The following is a 12,645-nucleotide window of genomic DNA, read 5'->3' as shown; positions in this document are numbered from 1 at the left end:
GACCTCACTGCTCTCTACAGCTACCTGAGGAGGTGAAGTGGAGAGGGAGGTGCTGAGCTCTTCTCCCTGGTATCCAGTGACAGGACACGTGGGAACGGTTCAGAGCTGCACCAGGGGAGGTTTAGACTGGACCTGAGGAAGCATTTCTTTACCAAGAGGGTGGTCAAACACTGGAACAGGTTTCCTAGAGAGGTGGTTGGTGTCCCAAGCCTGTCGGTGTTTAAGGGGCATTTGGACAATGCCCTTAATAACATGCTTTAACTTGGTCAGCCCTGAATTGGTCAGGCAGTTGGACTAGATGATCGTTGCAGGTCCCTTCCAACTGAAATAGTCTAGTCTATTCTACTGCAAGATGTTAGTTTTTGCATAGCTACATTAATTTTCGTTTACCAAAACTGAATCTTGTTATCATCCAGCCACTAAGTTTCATAACAGCCTCCTGAAAACATTCAAAATAACCTTTTTTACCAAATATCTTTGTATCATTGGCAGGATCTGCCATTTTATAATTCCCTTTTCAGATCACTTCTGAAAATGCTAAAAAAACCATGCAGATTTCTGTGGATTTCAGTTGTTAAGCTTCTTCCATTGTGAAAATACACCATTTATTCTTTTAATTTATTGCTGAATCAGATCTTTTTGTTTCACAATAGCTTCTTATAATTCTATGAGTTATTTGGAGGACACTATCCAAAGTTTTTTGAAAGCTACATTATTACTGACTGGCTCAACATCCTCATCAGATTAATTAACTCCTTCAAAGAATTAGATTTGTAAGCTGAGACTTCCCTCTGCAAGAACTATGTTAACTCTTCCCTTAGCACTGCATTTACCTATGTGTCTACTTCTATTAATTTCAATCACTTTATCCAGTGTGGAATTAACTAGCGCATAAGTCCTTCAACCATTTCTGAGAGCCAAAAATACTACTTCTGCATCGCAGTCTGTTGTGCTGTTGGTGTTGCAGAACAGTGAGCACAACGGTGTCCTGAGACTTACCAGCAGCACTAAAATTAGCTGATACATATCAGAAAAGAACAAACACAGAAAGCTGTAGTACCTTGAGAGATCAAAATGACAGTCATGTACTTCATATTAATCAGACTTTGCAAGAGAATGTGAATTTAAAAAAATGCATTTTTTTTCCAGATGAGTAATCAAAGTGCCACATGCATCAATCAATAGCAATCACTTCCTCAACACAATTTCAGTCCATCTACATTTGAAAAAACAGTTCTACATGGCTCAATAACCAGAAGGTGTAAGGTAATCAGAAATAACTCAGAGAAACAGAAATTATTTCTGTAGATTTGTTTCATTAGGAAAAATTGAATCAAGAGGACTAAGAATATGCAAATTTTAAAAAATAAAATACCTTAAAAAATAAAAAAGCAAGTGAGGAATGGTTCAGCATGATGAAAATGGTTGTAAAACAGGAAATAAGAGCATAATTAAAAAAAAAAAAAAACAAAACAAAAAAAAAAACCCAAACCAAACAAAAAAAACCAGAAAAGGAAATCTTACTCTGTGTTTGAGGAAATATTTCCTAATGGCAAAATGGATTTAACTGTAAAAGCAGATAAAACCTGACATTATGCACCATTTAAAAAAAATCTCTCGGTCAACTATTTAGCTTGCAGAATTATAAGAGCTGTGAGCTTACTCTTTTGATAGCTCTAGTCGAGGTCCCTGTATGATGGATTTGTCAAGAACCTGTTCTGAAAAGTAGATTTGGAAGGAAGAGTGAACTAAAATGATCATCCAAACTGAACGTCTCTGTAAAGACACAGAAATTTCATGCAGTAATTGCTGTAACACATTGGCATGAAGAGCAGAGGTATAACTGTCTGCCTACATGTTTTCCCTGGCCCCTGCGCAGCTCATTTACTTTGATATGAAGAGAACACATTTTACCATAAAAGACTAGTTAATATTTGGCAAGTTAACCTTTGTCTCTCAGCCAGCTGCCAAAACCTGCAGCAGTGGCTAGCAATGTGATCATTTGTGAAATTAACTGAGTATCAGCATACATCTCACAGGGAACTATCGCTGTCTTGACTATTAGCAGTAATTACTTAGTCATTAGATTGTTCATTTCTATCCGGTATAGGCAGAGTCCCCATCGATATACATACCTTACAATAAGATGACATCTCATTTTACAGTAATCAGGATAAAATTTACTTTAAATAAATGCTTTTTTCTTTGCTTTGTATGTATTAGTTTCCTCAGACAGCGGAAGTGCACCCTACATATCTAGCCTTGCTTTATAGCACCTGTCACAATAGTTTGGGTTTCCTGCAGTATTTAACATTACAGCCACTGGATCAAGAAAACAAACTCAGGTAGCAGCACAGACTCCATCTTTAATTCTCTGTAATTTATAAAGACAAAGATGGCATTAGCAAGCCAAGCCTTTAAGCCGCAGCATCTGCTCAGATACAGAAATAAATACGATTTGGGGGACACTTCTTATCCTATTTGTTATTAATACTTAATCCAGTCAGAATTAATAACAATACATTTGTGCAACAGCAACTTCCAGAGTAAGGAACTTATCTATGCATAAAACTATCTTCTTTATGAAGTTCCTAATTTAAAAAAATGAAACATTTTAATGTTCAGTTTCTGATGAAGGCACTATGACAGGTCCTGTAGGAATTGCAACTGTGATGCTCTTCCTTTAAAGCTTTCTGATTACCACTGAAAATATTTTCTCTACATTGATCATAAAGAAAAAAAAAATTAATAAGAAATATACAAATACAGCACATTTAGAGTTTCACATATATTAAAAAAATGAACACAGCACATTTCCTTAGAACCTAGAAACTTCCCTTCTGCAAACTGATTTTTTTTACTTGCATACAATCATACAGTTCTCTACAACGCAAGATTCTTGATATTTAAAATCTTAGAAATCATTTGGTACACGTGCTTTGTATCAGTTTCCCACTACAGGAGCACTTTAGGCTCTGCATGCACTACTCTGTAGTTCAGCGAAGAACCATAAAGGTGTGAAGCTCACAAGAACATAGGTGGAGTCCCTATTTATGAGGAGGCCATCACTTAAATGGATGACCTTGTCTCACTCCTGTATGTCAATTAACTGAGGCAGACTGCCTGGGGTATGTAAATCAAATTGCTCAGTGAAGTTCTATATAAGTCTGAATTGGGAAAATAAATATTCCTAGATCACCTGCAGTATCATGAGATTGACATACATTGGGTTTGCCACTTTTAGTAAAGGTCAGCATGACTCACAGAAAAAAAAAAGGGATGAAAGAAGATTGGAGGCTTTTTATCATCTAGAGTGGATTATTCCTCAGGCTGCCACAGAATGTTCAGGATAACCTTCAAGCAGAAACTCTGGTACAACGGGATGACCTCTCTCCAAGCACTAGACTGTATCTCAATACTTGTACCCAAAGAAGGTAATATTACATTTCAGGCACTATCAAGAGGAAGGAGACATAAGGTTCTGCAGAAACCTTAGTCTATCTTTGTGAAAAAGACTAAGCACAGGTCTTCACAAATATAGCAAGGACTTGAAATGATCATGAAATCCACAGTCCCCACTACCTGCTTCACAATACTTTGTTGAGGCTCATTCACTCAAGCATGAAGCCTAGAAACCTCCTAAAAATAAGTCTGATGGATTCTAAGTTATTTGACAACCTGTAATTAAACAGCACGAACTATACTTCTTTTTTTGGCCCTGATCTCAGGAACAATAGTCACGCTGAAACAAAAAGAATACTCAGGTCCGGTTTTACTATTTCATGTTTAACTTTATACCTTGTCTCCTCTTACTCACCATTACATGAAATCACATATAAAATCCCTTTGAATTTCAGTTCACTCTCCTTCAATGCACATTTCCTTTCCACAGCTTCACTTTCATGTATGCTTTTGACCACGCTGAATGTAAGTTTAGAGAAATGTAGCTAGGATTAGAAATAACTGGGTTTGAGAGACTTGTATAGGAATGGATTTTCATTACTATCCATTTGTTCTCTGTATCAAACCCCAGATTTAGCCTACCTGCAAAACAGATAAAAACAAATAAAAGAGATTGTGCCACAGAAATGAAACAACTTTCGTTTTTGAAGAAAGTATCTTTGAAGATCCCGTCAGATTCTTTTAACCTATTACTTAAGTAACACTTAGATGTTGTATCACAAATCTGACTACTTTACAACTAGATTATTCAAGGATATTGTCTAGAAAATAAAGTGGATTTCAACCATAAAGCAAAGCACATGATGGCCAAAATCCTCCTCAATAGAATTTTGTACATTTGTACATTGCACCTTGAGATTCTTACTACACAAGAAATGGTGCTGTGGCTTTTTTCCCTTTTTTTTCCCCTAATGAATGGGCTTATTGTTCTAACGTTCTTCAGAACATTTTTGCTAATAGACATTAATCTATCTACCTTTACCTTTTACCTTTCTAGGAATTGGTTCTTAAACAAATTTGCTTTACTAAGAATAAACATAGAGAGCAACACCATTAACACCCACACTCTGGAGGCTTAATGCTGTCCAAAGCTACAACAAAGCAGTGAGAAAGCGATGATAGCCAGCAGTTTGTAACATAAAAGGGGGCAAAAAGTACTGGCTGTTCCTATGTAAAAAGATTTCTTGGCTGTTTGCTTAGCTCTGTAATAAAACACTTTTTTTTTTTTAAAATATGTATCACACAGCACATTAGACCAACACCATAAACTTTCCCTTTCTAGAGGTTAAGTATCAGCCAGTTCTTCTTTGAGAAGCTGCAAAACCAGAATCACTCAACTAATCAGTTTAAGGACATCTAAATATTAAATTCTGTACTTAGGACTTCTCTCACAAATTGAGGTAGACACTGCAGGAATTTGCATCTGTAAAATACTAGGATAAGTTTCAAGTAGAGTATGTCTTTAAATAAGAAAAAGTGTGCCACCATGACTAACTGGTACAATGATAATACAGACTACAGGGATAACTGGTATTATTTACCAGCCATTTACTAACTCTTCCCCTTTTCCATACTGACAGACCCTGCTATAATGCTCTTGTAAAATCAACTGTGAAGTGTCAAAACACCTCCAAATAAAAATTGAATAATCTATGAGAAGTTACTTTATTTCCTTTTTTTAAATATACATATACAAGATATTTTATTTCAAAAGCACAAGAACATTATACAAGTTTCAAATTTACATTTTTGCAATTAAAGATACCAATATGTGCATTATCAAATAACTTCTTCTGTCAGCTTGGATGGAACAGAAATCAGTGGCATAAGCATCTTGCGATCACTAAATACAGATTATACTCACAGTGAACAAAACTGCATAGTAATTTATGAAATGAAAGATGACCACGCTTGCCAGTGAATGATATGGGAGCCCATTTGCTGAATTAGTATGTGCAAACGTACAGAAAGATGCAACTTTCCTCTCCCACTTCTTCAGCTACAGAGAGTTTTCTAGAGCTTTAAACATGAGCTCACCTGTTCAGACGAGCTCCTGTCCTTATATACTACAGTTCAGACAGAAAACAAAATAAAGTGATCTTACTGCATATTTGGTAACGGAATTTTTGTATCAGTGAAGTGCAAGGTAACTGAAAGGTTGTTGATAAATGAATAGATAAATATCAGAGGGAAACAGTAAGTGAATACAGTTTTGGTATCAACGAGGCATACATTTGCTAGTCTTAATCCAATATTTTTGATGGCAAGAGGTGTTTTGATGACCTTAGAAATCGTCAGTGCATGTGAGTTTTCGCAACAACTGTTCTTTTAAATTCAGTATGTGTTTCAAGTACATTCTAGAGAAAACTAACAGAATTAATGTTTGTCTTTAAAGAGTTTCATATTCAGGTTTAAAATCTGAAAGAATCAAAATAAGGAGAATGGTCTTAATTGCAAGAAATAGAATACTTGAAAAATATACCAAAGCCAACTATTTATATCACCAGGGAAAGATTATAGCAAAAGTCATAAAAGAGTATTTGAAATCAGAACAGTATTTGAGTTCATTGGTATTCCATTTTTAGATGAGTTATGGTGCTGTTCAGTGCACTCATATGTACTCTAAAAACTTTAAAAACCTAGGAGAACAATGGTATTTAAATCTAAATAATTATCTGTGATTCTACTATCTCTCATACAATCAGTAGGAAAAAAAAAGAACCAAAAAGAAATCGTACAAAAACACACCCTCAGACATTAATTTGAAAACCTTCCCTTGCAAGCCTTATTAAAATGACACAAAAGAATCCAAATAGCAAAGGGGCGGAGAAATTTAGAGTACTGACAACTTCAAACTTTCACATAGAAATGGGATTTCCTGGGAAAGCATTTTTACCCATCACGTTACAAATTCTCTCATGTATATTATGGTGCAAATTCAGAAAACAGAACAATAAACATTTAGAACTGAAGCACAATCACATATCAGTGAGAGAGAGTTCAATCACAATGTGCTATTAACTACTGAAGGGCAAAGAGACAGACATAGCCACCTTTTCTTCCCTTTTCTGCTCTAACTAGCACTGAACCACTGAACATGGCCCTCACAACACACAATTTCATTTATGCAGGCAGGGCTCCAAACAATAGTGACAGAGGATGGAAGAGTAGAGAATTCCCCAAATATGGGCAAAGAAACTTACTTCTGATCCTAAAACTTGCTGCTTTTGGGCCTTGATTTTAGTCCAGCGATAGCTTTGAAGGTCTTCTACTTTACTGAAGTCTCTGGCTCTTGTATAAGTTGCAGAGCTACACTACAACTACCTGCAAGTATTTTCATGTTTGGTTCTTGGGGAAAATCTCAGAAGACAAACTGTATAAGAAGTAAAACTAACCACAACCTAGCCAAATGGTGTAGCCCTAGACCTCTTACGATATACAACGTTAATAGAGGACAAATTCCTTAGATAAAGTGCAGTTCTGGCAATGCGAAAAGCACAGACTTTATTTTTTGATGCAACAAGCAAGATGGTAATTCCCCCATGCACTTTCGATCCCACACTTCTCCTTTAAAGAGTTCATTAATGAAAACTCTTCATTAAATCCCAGGATATAGCTGAATGCAGGCTTTTTCTGTACAACTTAATGTTTGCTGTACCTGTCGCTACAGATTATTAAAGGCTTGGCACCATTTCCACTCCAATATTATGCCACAGACCTTGACTTACTTAAAAGCTTCACCAAGCTTGGGAAAGGAACCCAGGAAGAGAGTAAAGGGGGCTTTTCCATAGCAACACCATTTAGGTATATTCTCAAGGCATGGAGGAGACAGAAATGTGGTATGTGCCCTGAAGCACAGCATTCGGGAAGTTGTCCTCATCAAAACATGCGAGATGATTACAACTTCTCAAAAAAGGAGAAATATTTCTGGACCTGAATGTTCACTAATAATTATATAATGTGGTTTTCCCTTTGGGGAGAAAACAAAAAAAAGAACAAAACATATGACATGAGATTCTGTTTCAATGTATCACTAATACATCCAACCTAGAGAATCCAACAATTGTGTCTGAACTACAGAATCCACCTGACAGTAGATTATTTACTGCCACCCTCCTTTCCCTTTCCAAATCACTGCCAAAGGTAAGAGTTTTCACTAAAAATCAAGAGACTCAGAGCAGCTGCCAGTTGAATCCAAAGAAGATCTGATTCGTTTCTTGGCTCCTCGCAATCTCCTCTATGATGCAGTGTTGCTGCCATAGCAGATGGAGCTTCCGGTAACGCTCCCGACATAAGTGCAAGGGATTGCCTCTTCTTCATAGAAGAAAAAAGGAGAATACCCAATAAGCATATCAGAATAGCAACTGACAACCTGTTCTATTAATAGTCTAGCATTAACACTATTAACGATAGCCAGAAAATATTAAGTACTTGTAGGAACACCAACTCTAACAAGTCTACTGGAAATGAAAAATTTCTACTCGTGACAAGCAATGACTGCCCTTTCCAAGATGACAGTCTTTGAATATTTCTGATGAAAAGCATAAAATATAATTTTGAGAAAAGTAAGACCGTTTAACATTACTGAAAAATGTGTATTTTTCTATTATGAATGAGCCATTCATGACTGGAAACCACCAGCAGGAATTTAAAGTGAAACAATATTACAGTGCTGTACAAGCTAGCAGGAAGAACATGTTGTCTAATGGGTGTAAGAAAGAAAGAGATACCAAAATGGAAATGTAGAAAGAAAGTCAAACATTTACTTACTTCAGACCTGGATCTGTTTCTCCATATTCATCCAAGTAGGGAGCAGGATATAAGCAGCCCCTCGTTTTACCTTCAATGAGGACAACTCTGCATTCCCTGATTCTTAAGGAAAAAATAGCTACATTTAAAATACAAGACAACTCCCAGCAGGTTCTTAACTTTTTGGTGAGCTATATCTTTGGCCAAAACAATGTTTCTTCATCTCACACAAAAAGAATCAAGTGCTTTGACAACGTTGCAAATTTTGACATTCAAATATTTCCCTTTACTCTTTAACACATTAAATTCTGGCTAGCTACTTACTTGAGAAACATACAGACTCCAGCTCCACATTGAAGCGCATGAGAAGTACAGGCTCCCAACTCCTCCCCATTCACCAGTTCCTGACAGCAAGTATTCTGGGAACACAACATAGCCCCACAGAATAAACACAATACTGGATGTTTTTGTTCATCATCAGAAGACCGCGGACATCTAAAAGAAGTATAACCAGAATGTTACTGCAGGAGTCAAAAACTTTAAAAGAAATGTTAAGAATGGATAATGTTCCTTAAAGGAACAACAGCTCCCCACGCCCCCAAACCACAAACAAACAAAAACTTTAGAGATACCATGTCATAATCATATTTCACATATCTGCCTCCTTTGGCTATGTTTTTACATTGCTTGAAATATTTTTTCTGCAAGATATGTCCTTGAGCAGGAGGTTAGACTAGATGATCTGCTGAAGTCCCTTCTAACCTGAATCATCCTATGATTCACTCTTCCTGGCATAAAACAGTGCCAACCTTCTGGGCTTGTTGTGTCCAGTGCAAAAATAATTTTCAGGCTTACAGCCAAACCAAACGCACATTGCACTGGTGAGAGATGACCTGCAGATTAAGCTATAATAATTTTATATGCTACCCTATCAAACACAAATGATTTCATTTAGTAAGCTGTTGTGTTTCAGATTTAAAATGAACATGTGCTAATATTGGCCAGTATAACCATAACAGTGCCTTCACTTCCACAAAATAACTTCTGTACATAGTTTTAAACACCAGTTACAGTAGCTGCAAGAATACAAAAGAGACTAAAAGCGACAAAACACCTAGGAAGACAGCTACATAGGTCACATCTTACCTAAACTGAGAGGCTTGGTTCAGAAGGCAGCTATAGTCTTCAGGAAGCTCTATTAAGCTATTTCTTTTCCTAGGATAGCTGGGTAAGTGAAAAAGAACTATTATGAGAATAATAAAGATCGCAGCAAAAAACAGAATAGACAGCTATAAATTCCTGCTAAGCTTTCGGTCCTTTCTGCAAACTTCTGCAGTTCTAGAGCAGTTCTTCAGTCCTAGAAGCCCAAGTGAGAGGTGCCATACGGGAGCTTCAGCATTTCTATACTCCAGCAAAGGTGACGAAATTAAATTTCATATGCAACCTACATGTATGAATACATTTCATATTTCAGTTAGCTTCTGTTTTTTCCTGGAGTAAGCTAGATAACTTGTCTAACAATGTTGTACATTCTCAATGAAGAGTCACTGCATAAGGAAAAATACACAACCATTGAAAGAGAAAAGTACTTTTGGTAGTAGAGCAGGAGGAAGAAAATACAAGCATTCTAACTTGCCCACAACAACCATTGTTTCGACAGTTTAAAGTCAAAAAACAGAAGAAAAAACAACAATGACAACAAAAACAAACTTACCTTATTGCAATGCTTTTCCCCTTCAAACAACTCAACACCACTGGGTCAGCACACCACCTATTTCAAACAAACATTTGCAGATGATAGTGTTTGATAATATACATTTAGGATCACTAAACTAAACTAGTAAGCAATAAGCAAACACAGAGCACAGATAAAGCATTGATAGTTCTAGTTAAAACTTCATGAGGAAAACCAGCTACTCTTTACAGTTTTGCTTCAGGAAAAGAATTTAAGTTTGTATACAAGAGAAAAACCTGCGTGAAAAACAACAACATTAAAATTATCAACATGAACATGAAAACACAGAGTTAACACAGAGTTCAAAAATGCAAGCAGTCTTCAGACATATTCAAGTTCTCAAACTGCGCTACAATCCACAGCTCTTTTTGGAATGTATCTGCTGAAAGCCACAGCATAAGAAAATATCATACACGCTACTAGGAAAATATTTAATGTTTTTATTTAATAACCATCACCCAATGGTTATTTTACCATGCTTTATTGCATGTTGTATGCTTGCTTAGAATAGCCAAATGTGTCTACCAAAACAACAGTAAATATTGGCAAGTTACGAAACAGAGGAATTGCTATGTCTAAGATATCTTTTATGTTATTTCTACAAAAAGGAAGAGAAGGAAGAGAGAGAACTGTAGCAGATGGTCAATCTAGTAAGCTTCATTTAACACATTTCGCAACAACCATCAAATTTAGTCTTCTGAAATAAGATTCTTTCAAAAAACATATGGGAACTTGCAGGATGATTTGACAACTGTTACTATTACGTTAAATATGTAGCCTCCTACTTGACACCTTTTTTTTTTGACTGGGAGCACTGCGATGGATTTGTTAGCCCTGCCTCTAGTGATCATTTTCTAATGTTCACAAGCACCTATCCTTTGTCTTCTCAAAATCGTAAAGGTGCTTATAAGAGCAAACATGTAGGAACATATAAGACAAACTTATTTAATAATTTACTTCTGAAAATGCTATGAATTTCCAAGTGATTATATATACTACAAATGCAATTAATTATAGCAAAATTGTATGTAGGGAATTGTTTAGGTCAGCTACATGGACTGTAAGTTGGAGTCAACAGCTCAAAATGTCCCTAAATTGAAGGAATCTAGACAACAAAACAGAACAGAGGGGTAAAAAAAAAAAAAAAAACCAACAAGAAAAAAACCATACAAAAAAAACCCCAAACTCCCCAAAACCCACCAAAAAAACTAGAGTGAGTCAGAGATTTTTGCCAAGATGCAGGAATAATAATTTAATGTAACCAAGTGTTCAAACAGTGACATTAAATACACAGAGACATTCTCCAACACAATATAGCAGGATTCTTCTCAGAATTAGTGGCGGGAGAGGGTGGGGGGGTGTGTCTGTTTATTTTAACTTGTGTTTTTGAATGGAGAATTTTATCAATTATTTCTTTACCACTAGATTGCAATGTACATAATACTCAAATAGTACCTTTTAACTAACTGAAACATTCATCAGTCTATTTTGGAAGTCCAGAGAAGAAATAGTAGAAAGCCTCACCCTGCCAGCTACATAATTTTCCATATTCTCATTTTATAGCTCATGTAATCAGCACTTGTGCTGTAGACAGATTAAAAATAGGCCAATAAACAGTAAGTGGCATACCATGCAAGCAAAGGTTTATGGCAACTTCTTTCTGCATGAATGATTTCATGTAGGTCTGCAAGCATTAGTCCCTTTAACTATAATTGTTTAATGTTTGAATTGCCATAAAATATAGGATGTTTTATGTTTTAAGAGATTCAGTATAGTGCACATCAACCAAATGTTTAGAACTCTAGTATGAATTTGAGCTCAATCGCTTATTAACAAATTTGATTCAGAATTCCCACAGGGCCATCACAACAGAAAAACATGGCCTGCCCAGTCCCAATTAGTACCTTTGAAGCAGTGGATTTACTGTGTCCCAATATTCCTGGAAAAGCAGGAACAAATTGGTAGGTAGAGAGAGGTAACTACAAAGTGCCTTGAATTGCCCTTCTTCAGAAACTGCAAAAAAAACCCAACAAGAAAACATGAGCAACTGTTAAAAGTGTTTCAGCACTGCTGAGTAATTCACTCAAAACTAAAAATCTCCTGATCCATTTTCCATTGACTAATATGTATCTTACAGCTTCAGCATAGCTCCTAGATAGTAAAATTGGATGCAATTCCACTGACTTAATCAGCACTATAATAATTTGCATTAGCTGAGGATCTGCTTTAGGTGTAACAAATCTGACATATATTACTAAAGTAATTTTTAAGTCATGCATAAGTCACTGTAATAACAGAATTCTTTGCTTAAATTCCATTTCACTGCATAATATGTAACATGTTAGTGCAGCAGATTTCTGTACTTAATGCATTTTAGCTTTTTGCTAACCTTTTGGCCTGCAATAATATTAAATTTTGCTATGATCAAGTCAGTGCTAACACACAACCAAGTTGGGCTAATTTAATAGTTTGCTGGGTGGTCATTTATTTTCTCTGCTACAGAAAACAGCATTGCTGATTCACCAGGAAGACTCCTCCCTATAGAATCAAAGTTCCAGACTAATGGTAAGGACAATAGCATATCCCAAAGTGCAGACATTTTGACTGGTATTTCCTAATCAAATTCAAACTTAGTTCATAGTTTACATAAATCAATTTAAAATGCTATATTTTGCCTCAGTTCTTCATTGCAATTTTGA

The 12,645-nt window shown here is 36.0% G+C and overlaps 1 protein-coding gene across 5 annotated transcripts in view; it reads right to left on the bottom strand.

Annotated features, from left to right (window-relative positions):
* Nucleotides 1–5,126: 5,126 nt before the first annotated feature.
* Nucleotides 5,127–12,645, bottom strand: part of UBR1 (ubiquitin protein ligase E3 component n-recognin 1) — a 74,817-nt gene continuing 67,298 nt past the window's right edge. For all 5 annotated transcript variants that reach the window (XM_075030617.1, XM_075030619.1, XM_075030618.1 and 2 more), the window contains 6 exons: nt 11,851–11,959; nt 9,926–9,982; nt 9,358–9,435; nt 8,536–8,706; nt 8,233–8,334; nt 5,127–7,776 (listed from right to left, as the gene is read on the bottom strand). In XM_075030617.1, coding sequence (XP_074886718.1) covers nt 7,635–7,776; nt 8,233–8,334; nt 8,536–8,706; nt 9,358–9,435; nt 9,926–9,982; nt 11,851–11,959 — 659 coding nt within the window. In that variant the 3' untranslated portion in view covers nt 5,127–7,634. The remainder of the gene's footprint in view (nt 7,777–8,232; nt 8,335–8,535; nt 8,707–9,357; nt 9,436–9,925; nt 9,983–11,850; nt 11,960–12,645) is intronic.

Source organism: Buteo buteo, chromosome 6 (genome assembly GCF_964188355.1).
Source record: "Buteo buteo chromosome 6, bButBut1.hap1.1, whole genome shotgun sequence".
NCBI lineage: Eukaryota > Metazoa > Chordata > Aves > Accipitriformes > Accipitridae > Buteo > Buteo buteo.
Note: the sequence above shows the minus strand (reverse complement) of the source record. Positions and strands in the feature narration are given on the sequence as shown.